This window comes from Chelonoidis abingdonii, chromosome 1 (assembly GCF_003597395.2).
Source record: "Chelonoidis abingdonii isolate Lonesome George chromosome 1, CheloAbing_2.0, whole genome shotgun sequence".
NCBI classification, from domain to species: domain Eukaryota; kingdom Metazoa; phylum Chordata; order Testudines; family Testudinidae; genus Chelonoidis; species Chelonoidis abingdonii.
In genome coordinates, this window is record NC_133769.1 from 326,699,168 (window position 1) to 326,711,458 (window position 12,291).

The 12,291-nt window shown below is 46.5% G+C and overlaps 1 protein-coding gene across 1 annotated transcript in view; it reads right to left on the bottom strand.

Moving 5' to 3' along the window:
- Positions 1-12,291, bottom strand: part of MTUS2 (microtubule associated scaffold protein 2) — a 545,841-nt gene that overhangs the window by 25,612 nt on the left and 507,938 nt on the right. The window contains exons 12-13 of the mRNA XM_075065972.1: positions 11,291-11,343; positions 1,265-1,370 (exon numbers count right to left, since the gene is read on the bottom strand). Of these exons, the coding sequence (XP_074922073.1) occupies positions 1,265-1,370; positions 11,291-11,343 (159 nt within the window). The remainder of the gene's footprint in view (positions 1-1,264; positions 1,371-11,290; positions 11,344-12,291) is intronic.

Consider the following 12,291-nt stretch of genomic DNA (forward strand, 5'->3'; position numbering starts at 1 on the left):
GCTTATATAGAACACCATTAGCATCAGGGTCTTCCTTTTAAATCATGTCACAGCTGCATTCTCCAAAGCAGCCGTTTCCTTCCTTTTGTCTCCACGGTTAATGCTCACCATCCTTCACATCCTAAGACGATTAGCTAAAACTAACATTTCATTTCATGAAGGGCCTGACCAAGCACAGTCCCGAGTACCTCTCAATTCTCACTAACCACCAGAGAGAGGAGGGCAGATGTCACCTTGCAGGGTCCAGCTCGACATTCGCACCAACACGTCTAGTTTAAGGCTGTAACCATGCTGCCATAAAAACAACTGTCCTTTCATTATTCAGAGGTCAAAATTATTTGCAAATATGGTAGATATCTATTATATACTACATCAATCAGTATAAAATCCCTGCAACTGGCCAGTAACGTTTAGGCTTATGACATTATTCTCATCGAAGCCCCTGGTGTAATAGAAAAGCTGGCATGCAACTTTACAAAACGAAGGAGAGGAATCAGTGACTAAACTAGGCTGGATGCTATGCGCCTGTTGGGAGCTCCTCTGCAGTGACAATGTGTGCATAATGTCTTGTGTTTTAATAGTGTCTGCTCAGGAAGGGGGAGGTGTTGGGGAGCAGCCATTCTACAATGCTGGTGCCCGTAGCAATAGCCCTTAACTCATACCTGGCAAAATCAAACCTCTGCCCATTGCAGCCCTGACTCTGAAATGGAGAGTTATTCTCTGCCCTGTATTTACTAGTGGGTTCAGTCTAATTTTAAATGTCTACAAAAATGATGCTTCCATCAAGAGTAGGGTGACCAGATGTCCTGATTTTATTGCATCTTTTTCTTATATAGGTTCCTATTACCCCCCACCCTTTGTCCTGATTTTTCACATTTGCTGTCTGGTCACCCTAATCAAGAGCGACTGGAGTCCTCTTGTGTTCTGGCGGGGATGTTGGGGTATACTCAGCAATTGAAAGGCATGGGTTCCAGCTTTTCTAGTCAACCCCTATCTTATGCGTATACTGAGGTGCTTTTCTGTTTTCATCCTTGTCAGCCAAGACAGGTTTATAGGGTTTCATTGTGGAATATTGTTTTCTCCCTTTATCACCCCTCTACAGTGCAACTACATAGTGAGACTTCAGTCCAAAGTTAGAGGGCCAGGGTTATCAGCCAGCTGCGATTTCATCATCTGATCGGGATTAAGGAGCTTCAAGCCTATCTCACAGCACTCCCAACTTTAGGACTAAGATGGCTGTATATGTATAAGTGTCCCACATTACCTTGAACTTTGTTGTCATGCTCATCCTGGAGTACTGCAATGGCAACTGCATGATTATTTTCCATCTCTAACATTGCAGCTTCGTGAGTGGCTGAAATATCTTCCACCTGTTCAAAAGACAACAAAATAAAGTTATAGACAGAAAAATATTAGCGCTATGGAGCACCAACAGGAGGAACTACCTGAAAACACCAGGGACTTGGAAAATTACAGATGACGCAAACTGAGTGCAACAGTTCTTATGTTATCAAGTGTAATGATTAATTGCAGAAAGTGTGTTATGACTCTCCGTGTGAAGGGATGTGGGCACTGCAGCCTGCTTTGCTGCTCTTGCAACTTAATGGTAACAACAGTGATATTAAAAAAAAAACCACAGGCTGAAAACCTTTAATTTGTCAAGGCCATTTATCTGTTCAGAAACTTCAGCAGCCCATAAACTGAAATGTTATTAACAAACCAGACTCTCCCATATGATCTGATAAATGGACTCAAATCCAATATATCCTGGGTTTATTGCCCTTCATAGTATTCTGCTACAACTATTTTTATTTTAAGACCTTGAATTAACCTCAATGGAAGATGCCAAAAAGATTTAGCATTTATTTATAGAAAAACAGTGAAAATCATAGCTATCGGCAAATACAATTTGTTAATTGAACAATAATTATTTAGAGAATCATCATTACAAACTCCTATTCCCAGCTAAAATGCTCATATGCTTATTAATCCAATCCCAGTAAGTCAGTGATACCCTTTGTTAATATACGCACACGCATTTTCAAGTTAGTGCAGAAATAAATCATTGAGATGCCACTGAAATCAGCAAGTTTCCCTTCATCTTCTCTTACTGATCACTGAGAGCTTTCCTGTTGTTTCAGTCAGTGCAGTAACTTACTGATGCAAAGAAAAATGACAAAAGCTACATGACAATATTTGGAACAGGAAACCTTTCCACTGCCTACATGCAGCTAACACACCCGTTGGTTTTGTGTAAGGAGCATCAATGGATCGTTTCTTCACATCTTTTATTATAATGCATGTGGATAAGATATAGCCAGATGCCAAATTTTTCTTGTTAGGGCCATGAGACCCAGGAGTGAGAATTACTTGACTGCGATATTAGGGCAATCCAGTGGCTGAATAAGCAAGGAGGTGAATATATTTAAGAAGTGATTCAACAAAGTGCACTTTATTCTTCAGCTCCCATTGGTGGATCACTCACTGATTTATTTTTGATATAATAAAGGCAATAAAGAATAAATATATATAAATAAGACCAATGGGAGTTTTGTCTCAATAAATCACACAAGATTAAGACCTCCTAATTTAGCTGAGATTCATTCTTAGCACCAGAGATGTGCATCAAGTCAAATATGATGGGATTGTGTCATGTATCTGTTAGTGAAACACAGTGCTCATAAAAAATTCAAGTAAAACAGCCTCAACCTTTTGAATATTCATACATACATGTCCGGTGACAAATAATCACCATCTCATTCTGATTAACTATTGCAAGGATTCTACAACTATGTTGTTTCTTGTGACAGCGCTGATCATACAATTAATCTACCACATAAGACTCTGGAATCATTTCAATCTCTTTTACCGGTGGTTTACCCCTACACTTTACATTTTGAGTGCAGTTAGTGTTCTTGAAAGGTGCCAGGTTGACACCCCTGGAGACTGATGCATGTGGCATCTCTATGGAACAGACACATCACCATCCATGACAAGATAAGCTTCTCCAAATCATTCTAACCTGGAGCAGGAGGAACTGCCTCTTTGTTTGTTAAAATCTTAGTCTACAATGGTGCCACGTAGTATCAGTTGCGATGGTGGTTTCTGTCGATTTGGACAACTGTCCTAATGGAAATGGACTAGGACCATCAACTCACATCATAACAGGCTAATGAAAAACCATCAGATGGCAATGAGTCCTTGCCACTATTGACCCAATGACCTAATGCTGAAAAGATCTGTATCCCATTTCCAATTTCCTGGGCTCTCCAGCCTCCATCAGAGTAATCTTCTGATTGCCACAGATGAAGGACTATATAAGTCACTTGCTCTTCTGGGCTTTGTGAGGTATAATGATCACATTCCCTAATCAAACATATCCTCTTGCATCGTTTTGTAATGTGGTGTATCAAACAATTGTATTTTTATAGTGAAACAGCTGTTCACTGTGAAGTTGCTTCATGCACACAGCTGTTTTATTTAGACTTAATGTTAGATTAGAGAACAAAGACAGAGGCACAGAACTAGTGTGGATAAGAATAAATGTTTTACTACATATAATCATTCAAAATAGCTAAGTTAGCTCAGACATCAGCTGCCAAATTTCGAATTAAATGAGATAAGATTTACATTTAGAATGAAAAATATACATTTCGCTTGGAATTTGAAATATACAAACTTGTCTTGATGATAACAGAAGAGACAGTGCTATGGTTAAGAATTATTCACAAAACAAAGTGGGATTTAGTTGCTGAGATAAGATCTAAAGAGTGAGTGAGTAGAGAGTGGCTTAGTGAGGTGGTATTGGTGTATGAATACCATCAACCCCTTCCCCTGGTATGTATATTCTATTTGTTTGTATGTCAGCCTATCACCACCTCTGAAGCACTGCCAGAATTCTTTACCCTGTACTTGCTTAAATCTTTATTCATGCCTTATTTGCTTTCTGTATGAACACTCCATTGGAATGACTATGCTAAATTCCTAATCTTCTGAGATCTAGGAAACAGGAGGCAGAGTTCCTTTCTCCACCAACTTCACTGGCAGGTTCCCTCCCAATAAAGCCAAAAAGCTAGTTTTCAAAAATTTCTCCATGGATTTTGCCCAGCCTAACTTTCTGACTCCATACCCGTTTTCCTTGTGGCTGCCTTTGTTCTTCCAGTGTAGCCTACTCTGCCACTTTTCATAGTAGGTAGATTCTTTCGCACATGGAATCAGCTCTACCACTGACTCACTCGTTAATCTTGACAAAGTCACCTAACCTCATTTTTCTGTCTGTAACAACTACCTCCCAAAGGAGTTATAAGGCGTAAGAACATAAGAATGGCCAAGCGGGGCCAGACCAGTGGTTCAGAAGATCTGTCTTCTGACAGTGGCCAACGCCAGATGCTTCAGAGGGAGTGAACAGAAGAGGGCAACTGTCGAGTGATCCATCTCCTGTCATACAGTCCCAGCTTCTAGTGGTCAGAGGCTTAGGGACACCAAGCCCATGGGTTGCAACCTTGACTAGGGTTACCATACTTCCTATGCTGAATATGGGACACCTGGTAAAATTACTCATATTCAGGCGAGTTAAATGGCAATCAAACAGAACTATGCAATACAAACATTCAAATTAACATCAAGTTGACTGAGCCCCTGTTAAAAAGAAATATTGCGTACTCAGATTCTTTTTATTTACCTTCTTATCTTTAAGACTTTAGGGTTCACATGGGGAGAGATGACACATACCTCATTCTCATACACCTCTCTCACATGGGTGGGGGTGAGTGACCGACCGACCTGACCCTCCCTGCCCTCCTGACCCTCCCTGCTCTCCGCCCTCCATGCCTGGCTGGGCCTCTGGGATGGACTCGCCTCTCCTGGCACCTGGTGCCGCATCTTCCTGAGGCAACATGTTGGGGGGCATGCTGGGTCACATGCCCCCCTCCCCCAGAATTTCAGCCAGGGTTCAAACCAGAATGGTGACCAGCTCAGCCAGCCTTTCGGCACTGTGTGAAGGGGAAGGGATGGGAGCTGCTTCTCAGGTGCAGGCAGGCGGCGGGAGAGGAGGGATGACATGAACCCTCTCTTTGCAGACTCATCTCCCCTCCTCCCCCCCAGCTCCCCTGTGACTGGAAGCAGCTTGTCCCTTCTGCTTGCACGTAGTGTCAAAGGCAGATCATACCTCCAGGCGCTGCTGGCCCACCGACATAACACCAGCTCCTCCTGTCCCTTCATACAGCATGGGAGGGGAGGGGTTAACTAAGGACGCACTGGTGCACCAGGGCCCAGGGAACCAGAACATGCAGGGGCTTCGAGTGAACCCGGCAGAGAGGTGGTCAGCAGTGAGGGTGCCTAGGGGACGAGAGCAGCCCGCTCCTGGGTGGGGAAGGAGGCGCAGGTGAAAGAGGGTGCTAAGCCTCCTGCCTGGGGTGCTCTCGTGGAGCTGGGGTTTGGGGCTGCGAACATGCTGGAAATTGCTTCTGCCCTCCCCACTCCACCACCACGCACTCCTGAGCTTCGCTGAGGGGTGGAGAGGCTTCCCCGTGCCAGCACTGTGCGGGGCTTTGGTACACACAGGGCTCAGCTCCTCCTGGCTAGTGCCCAGGTCGGAGGTTTGGGCTTTCCCAGGGCGCTGGCCCAGCCAGAAGACAGTGGGGGAAGGAAGGAGCCTGCCGACCAGGCCTGGGTAGAGCTGAGTGCTCTGACCAGAGGCTGGTTCTCAGTGCCAAGCACTGGGAGGAGGTATATATCCGCCGCGGGGGATCATGGAGGGCCAGCGCGCTGGGGGTAAAAGGGCCAAAGTAGGAAGAGCGAGAGCGAGGGGGGAGCCTAAAGGACCAATGGGTGGGCCAGCAGAGGCGACATGTAACGGCTGCCGCCTGGTGCCTGTGGAAAAGGGACAGAGGGTGGGCCCTGCTAGCCAAAGCCAGCACCCAGCAGGGGCTTGCACTGTAAGGGAACCACAGAGGGAGAAGCTGTCCCTGTGGCTCTGCAGTTTGCCCACCACCAGCCTTCCACTTACCCACCCCAATCGTCAGCCCTGGATACCCCCTTCACGCTGGTGGGCAAGAGGCTAGCCGATTCAGGGATCTGGCCAGCAGCAAGACTCGCCAGTACTGTGGAGGGAGCGGCAGGAAAAGAGACAGAAATATGGGACCAATTTGCCCATTTTTAAAGAAAACAGTTGGGACAACTGCAGGAAGGGCTCTAAATTAGGACTGTCCCTTAAACGGGATATCTGGTCACCCTAACCTTGACATCTTGAACTAACAGCCATTGCATGGACCATGAAATTAATTAAATTCATTACTAGATGAATAAATTATAGAGGAGGCCCAAACGGATAAGTGTAACGAGCTGTGGAGAGAGCCTGTACATGGGTAAGATCATTAGGAAAACCTGAAACACAACTTTACGTTGATTTTGGAAAAAAATCTTGAATTATAACTTAGTGATTGGACTGACAGCCCTGAAGCTAATTCATATTTTGTATGGGACACTGCAAACCCTGAATGAGACAGATTACTTCCATGCTTCAGCTGCAAAATGTGGCAGGATTTAACATAACAGACCTGGGAAACGAGCAAGACAAATATGCTTAGAATCAATCCCAGTCCACAAAACACCCTGTCTGACCTAGTCAACTTTTTATAACCCGAGTAAGAGCAAATAAGCACCATCCTGCCTAATAATCTCTACGAGCTGTCCAAGAAATAAATAGAAAACAGCAGCACTGCAAAGAAACAAGAAAAAAACCCCCCAAAGCTTACCGGTAAATCTCAGCAATTGAAAACCTCACCTATCAGTTTCCAAACAATCAGTATATGTTCCAATAGGTTACATGGACTCACACAAGACAATCTTTAACCACAACAAAATGGACCAACATAAAAGGGAAGTAAAACAACAGTACTGTTTAAATATATATGGTAAAAGAAGAGCGGAAGATAAGGGAAACTCTCTAGAGCTTTAAAAAATACCAAGACCTTTGAACTCAAACTTTCACAACTCTTCCCACCACTACTGGAAATCAATACTCGGACAAAAGCATTCTGGATAAAACAAGCACACTTGGGACAGGTTTAAGATCAATAACTATAAAGGATTTTGCAACTTCAGAATGGTCAACTCCCAGCGAGAGCACTCCATCCCTCCCAACAAAGGAATCAAAACCTTACATAGCGAGAGCTGAAGGAAAAACATCTAATAAAGATATTAACTAGATCTGCCGTAAGAGATTACTGGTTATTTGACTGGGAGGGAAAAAAATAAAACGAACATGTTCAACAAGACACACGTTCAGGCAAAAATGGAGGAAGACGGATATTTTCTAATGTACATTCTCAGACCAAAAGCTTCTTTTCACAGCATTCAAGCTACACTGGAGAAGTTGTCACTACGAGTAGTTATCCTGCTAGAGCTAGTGGGATTCAGAGCAGATTTTGCGTCACCATGATGAACTCAGAGACATTGGATTCATTCTCATGCCTTCAGGGCCGGTGCAAGGATATTTTGCACCCGAGGTGAAACTTACTGTCTTGCGCTCCCCCCACCTCCAAATCACATACATTAACACAATACAGGTCGCACAGCAGTAACATGTCTAAGATTTAGAATTTATGTTCCACACTTTAAGTTTAGCAAATTATTAGAAACAAGTTCTCGCAAGTCAATGCTTGTGACAATGTCATGTTCTGAGTGATAAGGTAGATAGCCCAACAAGTTTTTTGTGCAACATTATGTTTTCCGCATGGGTTAAAAAATGGTTTCCCCTTTTATTGAACCCTTGAGCTTTGAGAAGCTTTGGCTTACCACTGGCCACAGAAACTGGGAGAGTCAGAGGAGCGAAGAGCAATAACTGTGTTAGGACACTATCTGTCAGCTGGGGGTCAGGGCTGTGGGAGGATGGGTCACGGGGTTTCCAGCTCAGAGGGACTGGGCTTGGAGCTGGGGGTCAGGGCTGTGGGGGGGATGGGGTTGAGGGGGTTTTAAGCTCAGAGGGACTGGGCTCGGAGCTGGGGGTCAGGGCTGCGGGGGATGGGTCGAGGGAGTTCCAGCTCCAAAGGGACTGGCTTGGCGTCTGGGGGTCAGGGCTGGGGGGGATGGGGTTGAGGGTTTCCAGCTCAGAGGGACTGGGCTCGGAGTGGGGTCAGGGCTGTGGGGGGGATGGGGTTAGGGTGGTGCCTGGGGGCACTGGGGCAGCTCAGCTCTGCAGCTGCTGTCTCTCAGCCATTCCAGGCACAAGGGAGCAGGAGCAGGGACCAGCCACGGACCAGGGGCAGGAGCACAGGCACTGAGGCCAAGCTGTGGGAAGCACTTTACTTACCTTGCCCAACGCATGAGCATCGGGTTCCTCTTTCTTCCTCCGCTTCATCAGACACTGCTGAGGCTCTTTTTTCTCCGTGCCCCTCGCTGGGGTTGACGTAGGAGGGTGAGACAGGGGGCAGCCCCTGCTTTCCTCCAGAGTCCTGGTGTTGCGCCGCCATTGCAGGGCTTCCTGCCACTGCCCTAAGCAGAGCTGCGCAGCTCTGCCAGCCGCCGGCGCCCGCCGGCAATGAGAAAAATGGCATAGACTGGAGCCCCTGCTCTGGGAGGGGAGAGGATTCTGGAGCCTCTGCCTGCGCTGTGGGCAGCCTGAACCTCTGGGCTGCCGCGCGGCGCCCTGACCCAGGGGCCCCCTGGGCTGCTGGCTGCCACGCAGTGCCCTGACCAGGGGGTCCCTGGGCTGCCAGCTGCCGCGGCAGCGCACTGACCCAGGGTGCCCCTGGGCTGCTGGCTGCCACGGCGGCACGCTGACCTGGGGGGCCCTGGGCTGCCGGCTGCCACGGCGGCGCCCTGACCCAAAGGGGGCCCTGGGCTGCCGGCTGCCATGGCGGTGCCCTGACCCAGGGGGGCCCCTGGCCTGCCCGGCTGCCTGGCGGCGCCCTGACCCGGGGGCCCCTGGGCTGCCGGCTTGCCGCGGCGGCGCCCTGACCCAAAGAGGGGCCCTGGGTTGCCGGCTGCCCTGGCGGCGCCCTGACCCAGGGGTCCCCTGGGCTGCCGGCTGCGGCTGACCCAGGGGCCCCTCAGCTGCCGGCTGTCGCGGCGCGCCCTGACCCAGAGGGGCCCTGGGCTGCGCGCTGTCGCGGCGGTGCCCTGACCCAGGGGATGCCTGGGCTGCCGGCTGCCGCGGTGGTGCACTGACCCAGGGGGGCCCTGGGCTGCCGGCAGCCGCTGCCACCGGCAGCTTAGACTCCCTTTCTGTCCCAGCAGCAGCGGCTGCTCAATCATTTAAAAAAAAAATTGGGGGGCGCCTCTTTTTAGTGCCCCCAAGTCTTGGCGCCCTAGGCAACCGCCTAGTCCTCCTAAATGGTCCTAAATGGCAACCGCCTAGTCTGCCCTGCATGCCTTGCACCACTATGCAGTCATTTACCGTTGTGCAAAGTCAGGGTCATTCTGATTGATTAGTGCTTTAAATCTACCTCACACAATTGCAAATGATTACACAAGGTACAAGGATCACGGCCAGAAAAATTAGATGACTTTCCCAAGATCGCTCAGTGTTTCAGAAGCAAAGCCAAGAATAGAACCCTGGAATTCTGAGTCCCAGGCTTTCACTCCAAACTCTAAACTATGAGATACATATTAAAGAATCAAAGTACTGTACATGCATCCCTATGTAAAATTTCAGCCATGAGACCCTGCAGGCAACAGGACTACTCTGTTTCTTAGGTTTCAGGGTTAGATTCCACCCAGACATGATGAAGAATAGAAATTAAAATGAGAAGAGCCTTCCATGAATAGCGTTTGTTAGGGCAGGTCTACATTAGTGCTTAAGTGGATTTAACATATGTTGTGTAGGGGTGCAAGAAAGCTTCCCTGCAAGAGACGCAAGTTTTGCGCCGTCCATGCCAGCGCTGTGTCGGTGGGAGACACTGTTCTGCGAACATAGCTTCTGTTTCTTGCTGAGGTGGAGTAATTATGCTGACAGGCAAGCGCTCTCCTGTCAGCATAGCGTGTCTTCACCACACGTGCTACAGTGGTGCAACTGTGCCGATGTAGCTCTGTAGTGTCGATTTGCCTTTAGTCTTTGGGTAAAGTCTGCCAGGGCTGAAATCTTTTTAACCACGTCAATTGTTAACTGTGTGCAATATGAATAATTAAATCAAAGTCAATGGAAGGAGTAATTTCCATAAACCACAGCAGAGCATCCTGCTAGCATGTCCAGTTCTACCATGGTCTCACACGAGTACAGTAGTAGGCCCATCTGTGAGTTAAAACAGCCATGCAGTTAAGTTATTAAAAAATAAGGCTAAAAATACTATATGCTATGTAATCCCATTTATTTAGCAAAGAAAAGCAGGAGAAATACCTGAGGCTCATAGTCAAAGTTATGTGCTCAGTTAGAGGCAATAATGTCTAATGCAGGGGTAGGCAACCTATGACATGGGTGCCGAAGGCAGCACACAAGCTGATTTTTAGTGGCACTCACACTGCCCGGTCCTGGCCACTGGTCCAGAGGGCTCTGCATTTTAATTTAATTTTAAATGAAGCTTCTTAAACGTTTAAAAAACCTTATTTACTTTACATACAACAATAGTTTAGTTATATATTATAGACATAGAAAGAGACCTTCTAAAAACGTTAACATACATATATACTGGCACATGACCTTTAATGCGTGACTAATGAGACTCGCACTCACTTTGAAAGGTTGCCGACCTAGGTCTAATGGTGAACTAGCAGTCCGGAAACTGGATTTATCTGGATGTCTTGACACATGGGCCGTTGGGTAAGTCCACTCACCGCTTCTGCCACTTATCTGGTTAATGAAATATACTGGGCAGGTCTGCTGCCCTTATGCATTGGATTTACTACTTAACATTAGATCTAATTCAAATCAATGGTACTGGTACCCTCATTGGAGTAAGGTGGTGGTGGGGCCACATTTATATTTGGTACGGGCACAAGTGAGTTTTGTAAAGCAGTTAGAAGTGTGAATGAAGGCACGGTCACAGTCCGAAAAGTATGTGCTTTTTCTTTAGATTAGAAGGGTCAGAAAATTGGATTTCTACTTTACACCTGTACAATGTCTGTCAACTGGCAGAGGTAACCACATTAGATGGCAGTAACCGCCTGTAATTGATTGTCTCATCCCTTAACCTGATAACTATGGCTGACCTGTCTGGTCTCGAACGACTTGATCTCACGTTGAAGCTCTTGTACCTTCTGAGAGGTCCATTTTGCCCCTGACTGTAACTGCAACTTCTCCTCAGGGCCGCGCTCTTCTTGCTGTTGCAATGCAGCTTCGCTCCATCTTCCTCACGCTTCTCTCCGATTCCTCTTCTCTTTGTATTTCTACTCTGCTGTTGTGAGGTGCTGGGAGAGAAAACACACGGTAAAGTCTGAGTCATATCTTCTATGGGGGGACTTTATCTTGTTGTATGTAGTGTACCTGTCCCGCACAGGTTAGTCCTTGCATGATGGAGCTCTGGCTACCAACCACAGTATATTATATTTAAAACAATAAATACAAGATACAGAAATGTACACAGACAGCACACACAGGCTCGACCACAATATGACTTACAAGGCATTATGCATTGCTTAGGAAAGGCAATTCTATGCTGTCTAGTGACTTTGGATAAAAATGGTCTAGCTTAGATGTCAGTAATTTGAGTCTGTTTCTGTTCTGATTTTATGTTTTACAACTTAATATAATAGGAAAGAGGGGTATTCCTCTTGCCTCGGTTGAACATAGTTAAAAATATCTATCTACATGAAAGTGAGGCCTGAAAGAACTAACAGCACGACCTGGCTTCAGCAACAAATCCATATAAAGAAGACGTAAAACAATGCCACATTTAAGTTGGTTTTGTTATTAATGAGGCGATTTGTGGTTTCATGACTAGAGAAATATGTAAGAGCAACATTTAGGCAACAAGTGATGATTGATTACATTCTAGATCATCTTATTCTTTTCCTTGAGTTAGCATGGCCACATGTGTTACTGGGTGAACTCCAACGAAGTGCCGGTGAAGTCAGTCGATTAACATAGCTTCACAGGCCTGAATTGGCGTCGAGCATACACAATAGGAGCCTCACATATAGTGCAGCGGTGCCTGGTTGCATCGTTGTTTCTTTTTATCTTCATCCCGGCCACCCCACTGGGCAAAAAAGGTTTCAAAATCCATGTCTGGTTCAGCTGAGTGAAGTTGGACAGAACACGGAAGAGACACCTTGTTAATTCTTTGAAATCTCTCAAAGGGGAGATATTAAATCAACAGGAATTTAAGTTAGAAAATCGTGAGCAGGGAACAGATGTGT